The 13,493-nt window shown below is 38.1% G+C and overlaps 2 protein-coding genes across 2 annotated transcripts; one reads left to right on the top strand and one right to left on the bottom strand.

Moving 5' to 3' along the window:
* Positions 1–5,712: 5,712 nt before the first annotated feature.
* On the top strand, positions 5,713–8,975 carry LOC116195600. Its single transcript, XM_031524873.1, has 3 exons — positions 5,713–6,170; positions 7,810–7,833; positions 8,312–8,975. The coding sequence occupies exons 1-3, from the start codon at positions 5,978–5,980 to the stop codon at positions 8,611–8,613; spliced, it is 519 nt and encodes a 172-aa protein (XP_031380733.1). The 5' UTR covers positions 5,713–5,977; the 3' UTR covers positions 8,614–8,975.
* Positions 8,976–9,150: 175 nt separating this feature from the next.
* LOC116195599 (alpha/beta hydrolase domain-containing protein 17B) lies at positions 9,151–12,768 on the bottom strand. Its single transcript, XM_031524872.1, has 5 exons — positions 11,995–12,768; positions 11,060–11,096; positions 10,726–10,962; positions 10,581–10,628; positions 9,151–9,955 (listed from the first exon to the last, which is right to left on the bottom strand). Exons 1-5 carry the CDS (start codon positions 12,306–12,308, stop codon positions 9,695–9,697), a joined length of 897 nt encoding a protein of 298 aa, XP_031380732.1. The 5' UTR covers positions 12,309–12,768; the 3' UTR covers positions 9,151–9,694.
* Positions 12,769–13,493: the final 725 nt, after the last annotated feature.

Below are 13,493 nucleotides of genomic sequence, written 5' to 3'. Positions count from 1 at the left end.
ATGTTTTAATGAGGAATTTAGGAGTAAGGAGAACTGAGTAATGATTGGTGGATAATAAGGAGTAGAGAGTGGGATGAACCTATGTATGGAAGTAATTTTAGCTTTAATAAAAATGGAGAAACAATTAAAGGGACTAGCATGTAATGTCATTATTATGCATATTATCTTATTCTTATGTGGGTGCTTGTGATTAATAGGAACAAGAGAGTTGAATTGATGTATATTTATGCTTTTATTTGGTATATTATCTAACATTTGTGCTTGAATATAAATAGGGGTTGAGGAGACCGAGATTATACAACCAGACAGCTCGACTCATTGAGTTCTCATTTTGAGGGGTCTTTGTGAGTACTTTCTTCCATCGTAAAATGATAGTAAATATTTATATGTGTTGTTATAGAAGTGGAGGTGACTAAATGATTGAGGAATATAATTGATATATGTGTTGAGTATGCTAGTATTATTGTGTGATTATAGCCATGAGGCCGCTGGACCCGGCGGAATAGAAAAAGGGGCCCCCTTATGAGATATGATGATGAAGATAGGCGTATAATTTACTTGATATTTGTTTGTTGAGTTAGTTGTATGAACGGATTAAGTTAGTATTAGACTCGATATTGCGGTAGAGTATATAGATACATATATATATTTGATTGACTGTGAATTATGAGTGTATTAATTCATTTTACTTTGGAATATCGTACTCACTGAGATACAGCTCACCCCTTGCATATATTTTTCCAGATGAGCTAGGAGCTAGACTAATCGCACAGGATATCTTTTTGAACAACGGGGATCAGCGCAGAGGATCTTTTGCAGTAGGGCCACTCCTAGTACAAGTAGTAAGTTCTTGTAGAATGTTATAGTTATGTTACGACCTAAAACTTTTATTTAGTTGGGCTAGTGATATGGCTGTAAAAAAGTACTCCCTTGAGAGTTATATACATATCAGAACTTGCTGAATTGGTTATATGCCTTTGTATAAATTGCTGAATTGGTTAAATGTTTTGGGAGGTGGAAAGCATGTTATAAATGAATGGTTTATATTATAATGGATATCGAGAAAACATAGGGGAAACTCTGCTGAAATTTCGGGTCGTGACAATGTATCATAAAACTCAAGCTAATAAGTTGTGGTATTCAAGTCTCATAAAAATTAATGAATATGCATTCATCTTTTTCATGTCGAATTAATGTTCTCAATACATGCCCTCACATTCAACGTGTGGCCTATTTATGCCTACACGTTGTTACATGCCCTTAAACACCCGTTCTCAATAATTGACCTTGAGTCGGACTTATCTTCTGTGCTTAGGCGAGGGGGACTAACCACTCGCATGCAACGTGTGGTCTATTTGTCCGTACATATGGTCATATGCCCTTAAACACCCGCCCTCACAACTGACCTCAAGCCGGACTCATCTTCCATGCTGGGGCGAGGGGGAGTTAACCACGAAGCGCTCTTTTGGTTGCTCTCGAGCATACTAGGCTTAGCGTGGTGCCGGTGCATGTGCATACGCGAGTGGACGCTCATGCGCGTAACCTACCATATTGAATTTTCATTGGACTTATACGAGTTGGGGCCTATATCCACCTAAAAACTCAAGTTGATAGGATGCGAGACTCAACCCTCTTATAAATCGAGAATTATCTTGGTATATTTTCGATGTGGGATCTAAGGATCCTTAACACCCACCCTCACGCACAATGTGGATTCATAGCCGGGATGTGACCGGACAAGATGCGAAGTCAACACGTTAGCAAGTGCAGTGGTGCATAGAGTGATGCGTAGCGTTAGCGCGTAGGTGCGAAATGTTGCATAATCAGCATGCTGGAGTGGTGTTTGGACCTATCTCTGATATCATGTTAAACATCCAACGAGCCTATAAGGGATGGTACTCAACTTTCATATAAATCAATGGATATTTGTTCATCTTTTTAATGTGGAATTAATATTCTCAACAAATGTCAAATGTTTGATCAAGAAGGACTGAGAAGTGACCTGACCATGCCAATGAAAATTATCTCACATACTTGGGTTTATGTCATAAATTAATAATATTCATTCATTCATTATCACACACACCGTGTCGTCATATATACTATACTAATTAATCCCGATCGTAATGATCATTATTTTAAATTAGTTAGATGAGATCAGTTAATTCTAGCTAGGTTGATCATCAGCACAAGCAGCAAGAAAAACCTCTGGATGGATGGATGGATGGGGTTTCCAGCATGTTTGACTCATCATGAAGCGGTAATGTGAGTAAGAATTCCTCGACTTACCCGAGTTGCAGCAAAGAATGCTTTCTCGGTTATGATCCTTTCGTACTGCTTCGACGCTTTCTCAGTATTGATCCTTTCGGACAACTTCGACCCTTCATTGTTCCCGGCCATGATCATCATCGACCTAAAAGGTTCGATCAATTAAGAGGGATGAGATACTGCCCTGCTTTTTTCTTGATGCTCGATCACACGAACGGGTCTCCATTTCAGTTTCTTCTCTCTGATTGCTTCTTGTGTCTCGTCAGTGACGAGCGAATTCAAAAATATATATATCAACAAATATTTTTCCGTTTCGTTTAAAATGGAAATTAGAGATAATCCAATTCTCAACTGATTCCAATTGCCATTTTTGTTACCCGCCGCCATATATGTATCCTTATAAATCGAGAGAGAAAATATTCTACCGATCGAGAGGAGACAGCACGTTTATGAAATTTCCAAAATTCCACTTCAACTTCCTCATCCGAATAAGTACGTGATCGATCGAGATGAACCAATTTCGCGCTAGTGAAATTTACTTTATCATGTTCGAAATTTATAAAAATAAATCTCATTACGAGAAAATCCTTTATCTATGTGGCCTAGTGGGCTCGGCATTAAATTGATAGTGGGCCTATTGCATTGCACTTGTTCATTTTTAATATATTTTCTATATTATTTCATATATTATAATTATGCTTATGTTGAAAGTCCAATTTTTTAATTTCAATAATTATTAATTTAAAATTTTTCATATGTTATAATTATTCTTATTTTGAAAGTCCAATTTTTTAATTTCACTAATTATTAATTTGAAATTTCAAACAATAATTTTTTCATAGTTCTTTATTAAAAAAATTAGAGTAAATTAATTAGTTCGATAATAATTTTATAACTAATCATCTCATTTAATATGTATAAAGTATTTAGTTAGTTATCAGTTCATATTTATAACATATACTTCAATTTCAAAATGTTTCGAAATGGGAGATTCTACCACAGTTGTTTGCAAAAAACAACCACTATGGTTATTTTATTTTCAGCCGTTAAATCGGATTTCGCAAATAATCACTGTGATTATTTTATTTTCAACCGTTGAATCGAATTTTGCTAAATTCAAGTCGTACACGTGTCCTAATTTTTTTTAATAAAAGATTTACCCCTCTTCTTTTAATTCTGATATTTTCTACCATGAATTTTCTCGACGATGCCCGGTAGCGTCCGTGAATGAATCGAAGTCGGTTCAATATTAAACCGAACCAAAATCTTTCAACAACCTACACAACATGAACTCAACTGACCTTTGGAAGATAAACAAGCCCCCTTGATTGTCCCTAAAGTTCTTTTACACACATTAATACCAATTTGTAATTGACACAGACATATTCCGAAGACATGCAACAAGAAATTTGCACACACAATTTTCGATTCGAACGTGTTCATTGGCTACAAGGGTATACTCGGGACTGGAAGGCTCGGTCATGTCAGATGATGCCCATGGTCGGGATGGCAGAAGCGAAGAAGAATGCCTCCGAGGAGATGGTGTCGGAGATTGAACGGGCTTCTAGTCCGGTGGAAGAGCCGGCCAGGTAAAGGTGTCGACATAATTGTGTATTTTTTTTCTTTTCTTTTCTCTTTTTAGTAAATGATAAGTTATTATTTATTTAAGTGAACCAATAGATTTTTGGTTTGGTTTAATATCAAACTGACTACGATTCGTTCACAGCTGAGCATCATCGAAAAGATTCAGGTCGAAAATATCCAAATTCAAAAATCGATAGGTGAATTTTTTATTAAAAAATTGTGACACATGGACGGCCTGAATATCGCAAGATCCAATCTAACGGCTGAAAGATAAAACAACCACGGTGATTGTTTTTTGCAAACAGCCGTGATACCATCACTCATTGCATGGAATGTTATTCATTAGCGATGAGCTATTAGGCTCAGTGGTATATCACTTCCTACCTACATAGTTCCTTTGTAATTTATAGTAACGTTCCTTTACTTAGATTCTTGGAATATTTACATGCCGCGATACCATCACTCATTGTCTGGAATGTTATTCATTAGCGATGAGCTATTAGGCCCAGTGGTATATCACTTCCTACCTAGATAGTTCCTTTGTAATTTATAGTAACGTTCCTTTACTCAAATTCTCGGAATATTTACATTCCATACGTATATATTCATTCCTCAGTAGTAGCTAATCTATATGAAATGTATATAGTCTACGACATATTATGTTCACATGTTTATAATTTGTTGGGATATATGCGTATAATCTATTATTCTATTGCAAAATTAATGATAAGAGAATATAAAATATTTCCTTAATTTATAACTAATAACATGGCGGCGTGATAATTGAGTTTGAGACTCCGTTTATATTTTTGATGATGTGACGGCGTGAGAATTCAACTCGAGACTTTACTTTATATATATATATATATATATATATATATAGATTAAATACAGCTTAATGTTCACGAGGCTATGTTCCTTTGTATTCAGTTCGTGTTCAATTCATTGTATCCTGCAAATAGATCATTTTTCTGTTAATTACATTTATATGTAAGTTTACAAACATTTTCTATATGTGATACACTAGCTCCGCAAGCACGCACAGTTTTCGCTCTTGGGGGCAACTCAATTATTGGTTTAACAATCCAAGATTTGCATTATTGCATTTGCTATTTTAATTTTGTATCCATCTTAATGCAAACGTCATACGACCTTTGCATTAAGAAGGAGAGAAATATTAAAATAGCATATGCAATAGTGTAATACTTTGGATTGTTAAACCCATAATCGAGGTTGCTCCAAGAGCAAAAGCTATTGCGCATGCGCTAAGTGAGTGTGTGAGGGCTAGTTACAAACAAAGAAAAAATCCGTATATTGTATATAAAGAAAAAAGAGTATGGCTAGGATAAGGAGCTTTTTTTTAAAAATGTAATTTTAAGGAAACTCTAAAAAATAGCAAGACTCCTGCTATTTTGTAAGATAAATTGTCATTCAATAATAGTCATGTTAAATTTTTAATTAATAAGTTTCATACTAAAGAATGTATTATCATATTAAAGGGTAAATTTTTTATTATTTAACGAGTTTTTTATTATATTAAAAATAATAAGACAATTACTTTGCTATATTGTTTTATTGTGGAAAGTACTAGAAGTGCTTGATTTTCGGCACTTATTTTCCGTAAATAGAGTATTGAATTCAAATCTTGTGAATATTCACATTAGGAGTATCAATTCGACTGATGGATTAGCCGAGACCCAATATTAAGGTACACACTGAAAAAAAAAATCTTAATTAAGTAAACATTTATTAAAGTTGGAGTACCAAAATGGTCACAGAAAAGAACAAACACAATCTTTCTCTCTGTCCGTTCCTGTTCTTCTTAGCCATTTTTGGTCGCATTTTCACACGAAAGATTGATTAATTGATAAATTTACAGATTCGAATGATGTTCACTGCTACTTGCTCACAGGCCTGCACTTGCAATAACTGCCTTGCCTGAGAGAGAGGAGAGAGCGAGAGAGAGAGATCCGACGACGATATATATATATATATATATATATATATATATATACACGCGGAGTTCTTGAACTGGAATTGGGTCGGTGGATCTTTATCGGGTATCAAGAAGATCACGGGTTCCAATCCAACTCGGCGGGGTTGATCTGGGACAGCGAAAGAGATCATGACAAGAAGAGCTGGGGCATGTCTCAGGTGTTGCCTGGTGGTGTTTGCGGTGATCTCGGCTCTGGGGGTGTGCGGCCCTGCCCTGTATTGGAAGCTCAAGAAGGGCATGGTGCTCTCTGATTCGAAGCTCTCATGCCCTCCTTGCGTCTGCAACTGCCCTCCTCCCCTCTCTCTCCTCAAGCTTGCTCCCGGTAATCATCTCTCTCTATCTGTGTTTCTGTTCGTTCAAAAGTCTTGATTTTGAGCTGAATCTGAGGTTGTCTTTTGTGAGTTTCTAGATTGGTTGTTGCCTTATTGGGTGGCGGCCGTACTGGGAAATTTTGATCCTGAGCTGCATTTACTGTGGCTTTTGCTTCTGGGTTCTGAAATGGCCACTGGGTTTTGATTGTAGTGTAGCATCGTTGTGTTTGAGCTGAAGTTACTGTTATTTTTGAAACCTGAATGGTCGGTTTATTTCTGCGATGGGATCTATATGATCCTCTCAGCTGAATCTGATGTTGTCGGTTCTTGGGTTATGAGTTGGTTTATGGTTTCTGAAGTCTTGATTATGAACTCGATTCTCAGCTGAGTTTAAAGTTATTTTAATTGGGTTTGGGTGTATTGTTGATTGTAGACATTGACCTGATTTGGGATTCCGAAGTCATTGCTGGATTCAATTGTATCCTGCATCTTAGTCTTTTAATTCTAATTTTAGCCGAATTTGACGTAATGTTATTTCTTGGGTTATAATTGAATTCTTGGATCACCCTGAGCAATCTTGATTTGAGCTGTATTTGTTGTTAGTTTGCTTTTTGCTATTTCATCGGCTGGTTATGAGTTTGATTTAATTCCACCATTTAAAACCTGCATTTTGATGTTACAGCTTCTTAGGTTAGGATACATATTGCTTGGGTTTTCTTTTCAGTTGAGCTGGTCAGGTCTTCAGCTAGACCTCAGGTTATCTATTTATATAATTAGGTTGATCTCTGGATGTTCACTTGAACTTTAGTTATATTTATTTATGTCTATGTTTAAATTGTTACTATACACGCATTATAGTTAATTACAGGAAAGTTATTTCGTGGAACTTGAGGCTATACGTTATGGGAGAAGTGAAATTTTGTTACAGAGGTTCAGAGATAATATTTGGAATGTAGATCTTGACATGTTTGGTCTATTAAATGAGGTGTCCAGTATTTGTTCTTTCTTTTTGTTACTTTTTGGTGCCTGTATCGTATTTACTTAAAGAAGAAATCAGCCTTTGTTTAACTGCAATTAATTTCATATATTGTGTTTGACATTCTTGTTTTTGGAACTCCTGATTGGTTATCTGATTGTGCGAATGAGCTATTTGGAATCTTTATTACGGTTGAGCTTTGATATTGGAATAGTTCCAAACCAAGTGTGACTCCTGTTCTACTTTTGCTTTCTCTTCATGTCAATTTTGTGTGGCATTTGATAATTATTGTTGCTGGGTTATATACTAATTTTATTGTAGAAATCATTTAAACTTCTTTCCACCTTTGGTCATAAATTAATGTAGAATTGCCTAGGTCACCAAGCTTTTAAGCTAAAGATATCACTTCTCCATCATTTTTGTTCGCTGCATCTTTGCTATGCTCCAAGTTTCTGTATTCCAAACCCAGAAATGATAGCTACTGCTTGATCTGTTACAAAACTTTCTGAAGGATCATTTTTTAGTTTCAACTGCAAGTTGTCGTCAATATCTTCTTTTCTTTATACTGGAGGTTGAGCTTGAATCTCACAGAGTCATGTGGTCCATCAGTACCGTGCCTTTCTTGATTATTGTTCTAAGAGATGTTTTTGATGTCTGTTTTCTCTCTTCTGCAGGACTAGCAAACCTCTCGGTCACAGGTCAGTCTCATAATTCCGAACTAATCCTTTTTATATCAATTTATTATCCTGGATATTACAGTTCACCCTATATCTGTAACTTTACGAGGATTTGTTGAAAATTTCATGGTATTTGGAATTTGTATTAAAATTGGAACAGTCGAACATTTATCAACTTATTAACACCCTTTTATCCTTTTCATTTATCATGTCTTACTTGTCACTTCGCCTATTAAAACATTACTGCTGTATCACTCACCTTCCTATTAGGTTTCAGAGAACAGTTTCAAATTTCTGTTTTCTTTCGAGGAAGGGTGGGGGGAAGGGTCCATTGAGATTCTTGCTGGGTAATGGCCACGAAGAGATGAGTAGTCATGATTTTTTGGAGAAACACATCTTTTGAAGAGCAATTCGCACTTAATGCAATCAGACAAGACTACTATTATTACATCAATTGCACCCTCTGATGTCATTTGCTTCCAATTGATGAACGATGCAGATTGTGGGAGCAATGATCCCGATCTCAAGCAGGAAATGGAGAAGCAATTCACTGATCTTCTGGCAGAGGAGCTGAAGCTCCAAGAGGCGGTTGCAGAGGAGCACACCCGCCACATGAACGTAACCTTTGCAGAGGCCAAAAGGGTTGCCTCCCAGTACCAGAGGGAGGCTGAGAAGTGCAATGCAGCCACAGAGATCTGCGAGGAGGTCCGGGAACGGGCAGAGGCCCTTCTGATCAAGGAGAGGAAGGTGACAATGATGTGGGAGAAGCGGGCCCGACAAATGGGCTGGGAAGGGGAATAAAGGCCTGGAGCTGGCCCTGTTTCGGTTTGTTCCAGCTCGAAAACACGAGATTGCAGGAAATTTTGCTTATTCTTCTTTGGTAATTGTATGCCTTGCAAAGCCCTAAGAAACGGATTTGTATCTACACTAAGATCCCATCAAGTATACAGACAAATATATGTCTTAAGATGTGGCTGTTTCCCATAAGAATGTGGAGATTTTGGCATAAAAAAATTGCCATTGTCGTTCTCGAATTAGTTTTAATTGGAAGGTTCAGTTTCCAATAGGTCCTCAGCTTGATTCATGTAATAGATTGGTAGTATCTATGAATTTTATTTATTAAGGGAATGAAACAATAACATTTTGTGGCATTTTGATTCAAACATTTGTACTCTCTAATTATTACTTCTAGTAGATGGTGTGCCGCACCTCATATATTACATTACTATAATATATGTATGTTCACAGGGAGATCCTCACGAGACACGATTATATCACTTGGGTACAGATCTAGTTGAAGATATATGATAAACAAATCCGACAGGACACACAAAACACAGCCGAGTGAAATGAGACTTCCATAATTTTTGTTTACTTAGTAACTGAATCGGAACTAAACAATACAATAGCAACATGTGAGACGGAAACGAGGATCAATGTGAGTCGAAGAGAAAGAAGCAAGAGCCATGAATTTGTGTAATTTCCTCTTTTCTGCAAAAAAAATTGCTAAGTCTTTTACATTAGAAGACTGACACCATTCTAAAAATTGTACATAAGAGATCCAAAGATAATTAACACCGCAAAGGATCTCAAAAAGCACCAACTCCTCCTCCCCCCACTCAGACACGGAACGGCAATCCAATCGACTTAAAGGCTGCACAGCCTCCACACGTTGAAACCTGAACTGACTTAAATACCTTCACTTCTCATTCACTTTACAGTTCTTGTATCATCTGATTACTACTTTTTCCCAGACATCATTAGACCCTTGAGACCAAGCACAAAATCACGTGTTCACTAGTGAATTTTCCCCATTTTCGCCCAAAGCTTTTGATCATGGAAGGAAGTGGAATTGAGCTAGCAAGCGAGGGAAACAGGGTCACTACCTTATCCCGAATCTGAGGCACTTGTTATGTCGGGTCTCAGTGAGGCTGGGGGTATTAGTCATTTGGGGCTTGGCAGGTTGCGTGGCGGAGAGCTTCTCCATTGCATTGATGTACTTTCGGAGGTGCTTTATGTACTCTGGATATGTCTCAAGGTTGCAGTGGTTCCCACCTTTTACCCATAATGGGTCATACTTCTCCTTGGAGAGCTCCCACAGTCGCTTCCCATGGGACCAGTCGACGATCTCATCATCCGTTCCCTAAAACACCATCAACCAATCAAGAAGTCATTTTTTTTTCCTCTTTTTTTTTTGGGGTAGGTATACGAGTGGAAGTTAGTGGTTTCACAAAGCAAACCAACAGAAACAAAGTTCTCGGGCCCTTCTTATGCAAAGAAGAAATACAACTGACAAGTAAAGGCAATGCTTCTTAGCAACAAGAAGGTAGAACTCTTTGTAACAGAAGAAAACGGAAAACCAACCCAGAAATCAGCAAAACTAATCAGGAAAAGTCTTGGGGAAAGAGGAAGTGAAGGATTGAGACTCCGCATGGAACGACAACCATGGCAAATGGATGACTTGTCAAGTTTCATGGTCCTAGTGATTGAGATCTATAGCTATCTCTTCTTTTCCTTTCCCCAACCCACCACCACCACCCCCCCCCCCCCCCCCCCCCCCTTTTTGGCTCTGATTATTGCTCATTTCCTCAACAGAAAGGAAATATAAACCTCATAAGAATGATTACAAAGAATAATACATCCAACTAAGAGATGAAAGAACAGTTTGAAAGGAGCGACTAGTAAAAGTTTCGTACCTAATAAGAGTAACTTATCGAGTAGACCAGCTAAAAAAGTTTACTAATGCAGCAACTGAAGGAAAAACTTACATGTATAACAAGAACGGGGCAGTTCACATGTCTGATCTTGTCTATATTCTGAAAACAACATAAATTTGTATTATCAATCCAAAACTTCCGCAGGATATACGAACTTTTCAAGTAAGAGATTATGGAACAACACTACGATTTTTACCTTAAAAATATCAAACCAAAGTGTCATCTTGACAGGATACAAGACCCGGATCCCTGACAGGATCGCGCTGTGAAGAACTACTCCCCTTAGTCTCTGAAGCTTAGCGGCCAAGTGAAGTGTGGGCCCGCTCCCAACAGACTGGCCGTATAGTATGAGATCCTCCTGTTTAACTCCGTACTCTCTCTTTAAGCAATTGTATACGGCTTCTATATCATAGTATGTGTTGAACTCAGATGGCTGTTGACAAGAAGGAAACAAAATCCTATCAGAAGAAAGTTCAGCGAAAAACAAAACACAGTAATTCATAAGCTGCAAAATGCCATATATGATTCACCTTGCCAGAGGATGCTCCATAACCTGAGTAATCATAGCTGCGAACGGAAAAAGAATGCCAAGTAAATATTAGACCTAGGCTCGCAGTTTCAGTTAATGTAGAGCTGATTTCACATTAAAGGCACGAAACTTATGAACAGAAGATCTCAGATTCAGATGATGTCAGCATATTGGTATTTTATAAAAAATGTCCACATGGAATACAGGAAATTCCCAAACTTGAGCATGATTTAGTACATCCAATCTGAACATGAACACAAAGCATAAAGCAACTAACTTCAAAATCTAGAAGACAACAACGAGAACTCCCTCAAGTACCAAACACTCGAATCAAAGATAACCGTACAAATCTACCACTTTCCCAGAGAAAACCCATGAAACCGGAACTTATTGTCATCTCTACTGGCGCATTTGGTGGAAAAGAGGCAATGAAGTGGAAGGGAAACATACTATTTTCCAGAAAAGGTTGGAACTGAGGGAAAAGGACGTCCTCAAACTTATATTAGAGAGATCTTATTGATGAAAACAGGAAGGAATCATCATGAAAGAGTAAAACATATCAATGACTGAGACAATTCGAAAACAAAGAAATATGACAAAAGAATAGTGAATACAAATTCCGGTTCTTCCATATTCATGCATCTCCTAGAGAGGCCATAAGAAATTATATTTTGAATCAGGAAACAGGTGTAGGTGCCTCTGTATTTCCCGAATTTCTGCAGAGTCTCACATACTCTCCTAACTATTCATGAAATATTCTCACAGACTCTCATCCCCTGAATTAAGGACATTAAATTTAAGCTTTAGACAACACGATACAGAAAACGCAAATTGCAGGGCATCCGATCAAATCCCAAAACGAAAACATCAGCTCATAAACTCGAACATTTTCTCCTTGTTCTCTACCTGCTTTGGGCAGAAAACAAAGAATAATACCTCATGATATTGACCCTGAGGTGGGCTCTGAGCTCAATGAAGAGCTCCTGCATCTGCCCCAAATCGGCGGCGTTGCCATGGGAGTAGAGGAGCGTGAACCTCGCAAAAGGGTGCTTCCAGAAGGTGGCGACAATCTTGTTCCCGCCCTTGGTGTCGAGCAAATGGACTTCCATGTTCTTGTCAGCCGTCACCCCGGAGAACACCAGCTTCCCCTCCTCCCCGTCTTCCCCTCCTTCCCTGAACACATCGTACGTCGGCGGGTCCGGCGGGAAGAACGCGAATTTCGCCGCCACGCTCGAAGTCACATTGCCCATCAAAGTAGAAAATCAAAGCCACCACAAGAGGACCAGGAAAACGAGCCCGACCCAGCTCAGGAAACGGGGAATCCAACACGACCCAGATGAAAAGGCCGAAGCTTGAGGGAAGGGGAATTGCGGTTGCTCACGATTACCGCGAGGGGACGTGAGTTTCGTTCATGGGGTTGGTTCTTTTCATGCTTTTGTTTTTTTCGTTTTCGGTGAAAAAGAAGAGGAAAATCTTTTATTATTGTTGATGTGTTTTGGGGGTTGGAGAAAGGAGCCGGAGAGAACAGAGTTCTGGGGAGAGGGAGGGAGGGGGTGGGGTGAAGGGATCCGATTGAAGCGGAGGGAGAAGAGGGATGAGCTGTGAGGTGGTGTTGTTGTTTCTTAGGAAAAGACGAAAGGAGGAAGGAGGAAGAAGATGAAGAGAAGGAAGCACACAAAAGAAGACCTCTCTCCCTCCTTCCCTCCCTAATTAAAACAGAATTTCCTGATTTTAGAACATGTTGAAAACGGGGGGTTGTCTGATTTTTCCTCCTTTCCTCCTCTTTTTTTTTTTTTCAATTTTCAAAATTTCTTTCCTTTTTTTTGTCATTTTGTCATTTTCCTTTTTCTTTTTATTGAGACAATAGTCTAAGCTCTTTCCGCGTAATTCACTTGGTCGATGTGAACATGTTGCAAGCTTGTAGACATGTAAATTTGACCCTATAGCCCACAGACTGGTGTGACAACCAGAAAGTTCTCTTATATAACTCTACAACAAGTTCGAAGGTTTTTTTCCTTTTGAGAAAGTATTCGATTTTGTTTATGGTTATTATTAGTAGGGAATGACTACGAGGGGCATTAAACATTAAGGAACGAATTTGCAATTTCCATCAACCTATTCCTATGTTATATTTAAGGAAGTGGTTACCTGGTAATTTCCCTAGCTTTATCCAAATCAGGCGGCAGCTCCGGAAGTTGCGCTCATAATAGATGGATAAAATCCATACTATATTATCCAACTATACAATGTCCCAATCCGATCCCAACTATTGAAAAAAGTGGGAGAAGGCATGAATTACCCAAAAAAAGAAACTGAAAATGGGATGAGAGCAAAGATAATCAAATCCAATGGATAAAATTACACATTGCACCCGAAACATAGTGTCATTTAGCAGTGACACCCCTAAAGAATATCTCCACTTGAGTAGATTTTGA

This window comes from Punica granatum, chromosome 2, assembly GCF_007655135.1.
Source record: "Punica granatum isolate Tunisia-2019 chromosome 2, ASM765513v2, whole genome shotgun sequence".
Lineage (NCBI taxonomy): Eukaryota > Viridiplantae > Streptophyta > Magnoliopsida > Myrtales > Lythraceae > Punica > Punica granatum.
This window is presented reverse-complemented; position numbering and strand designations above follow the sequence as displayed.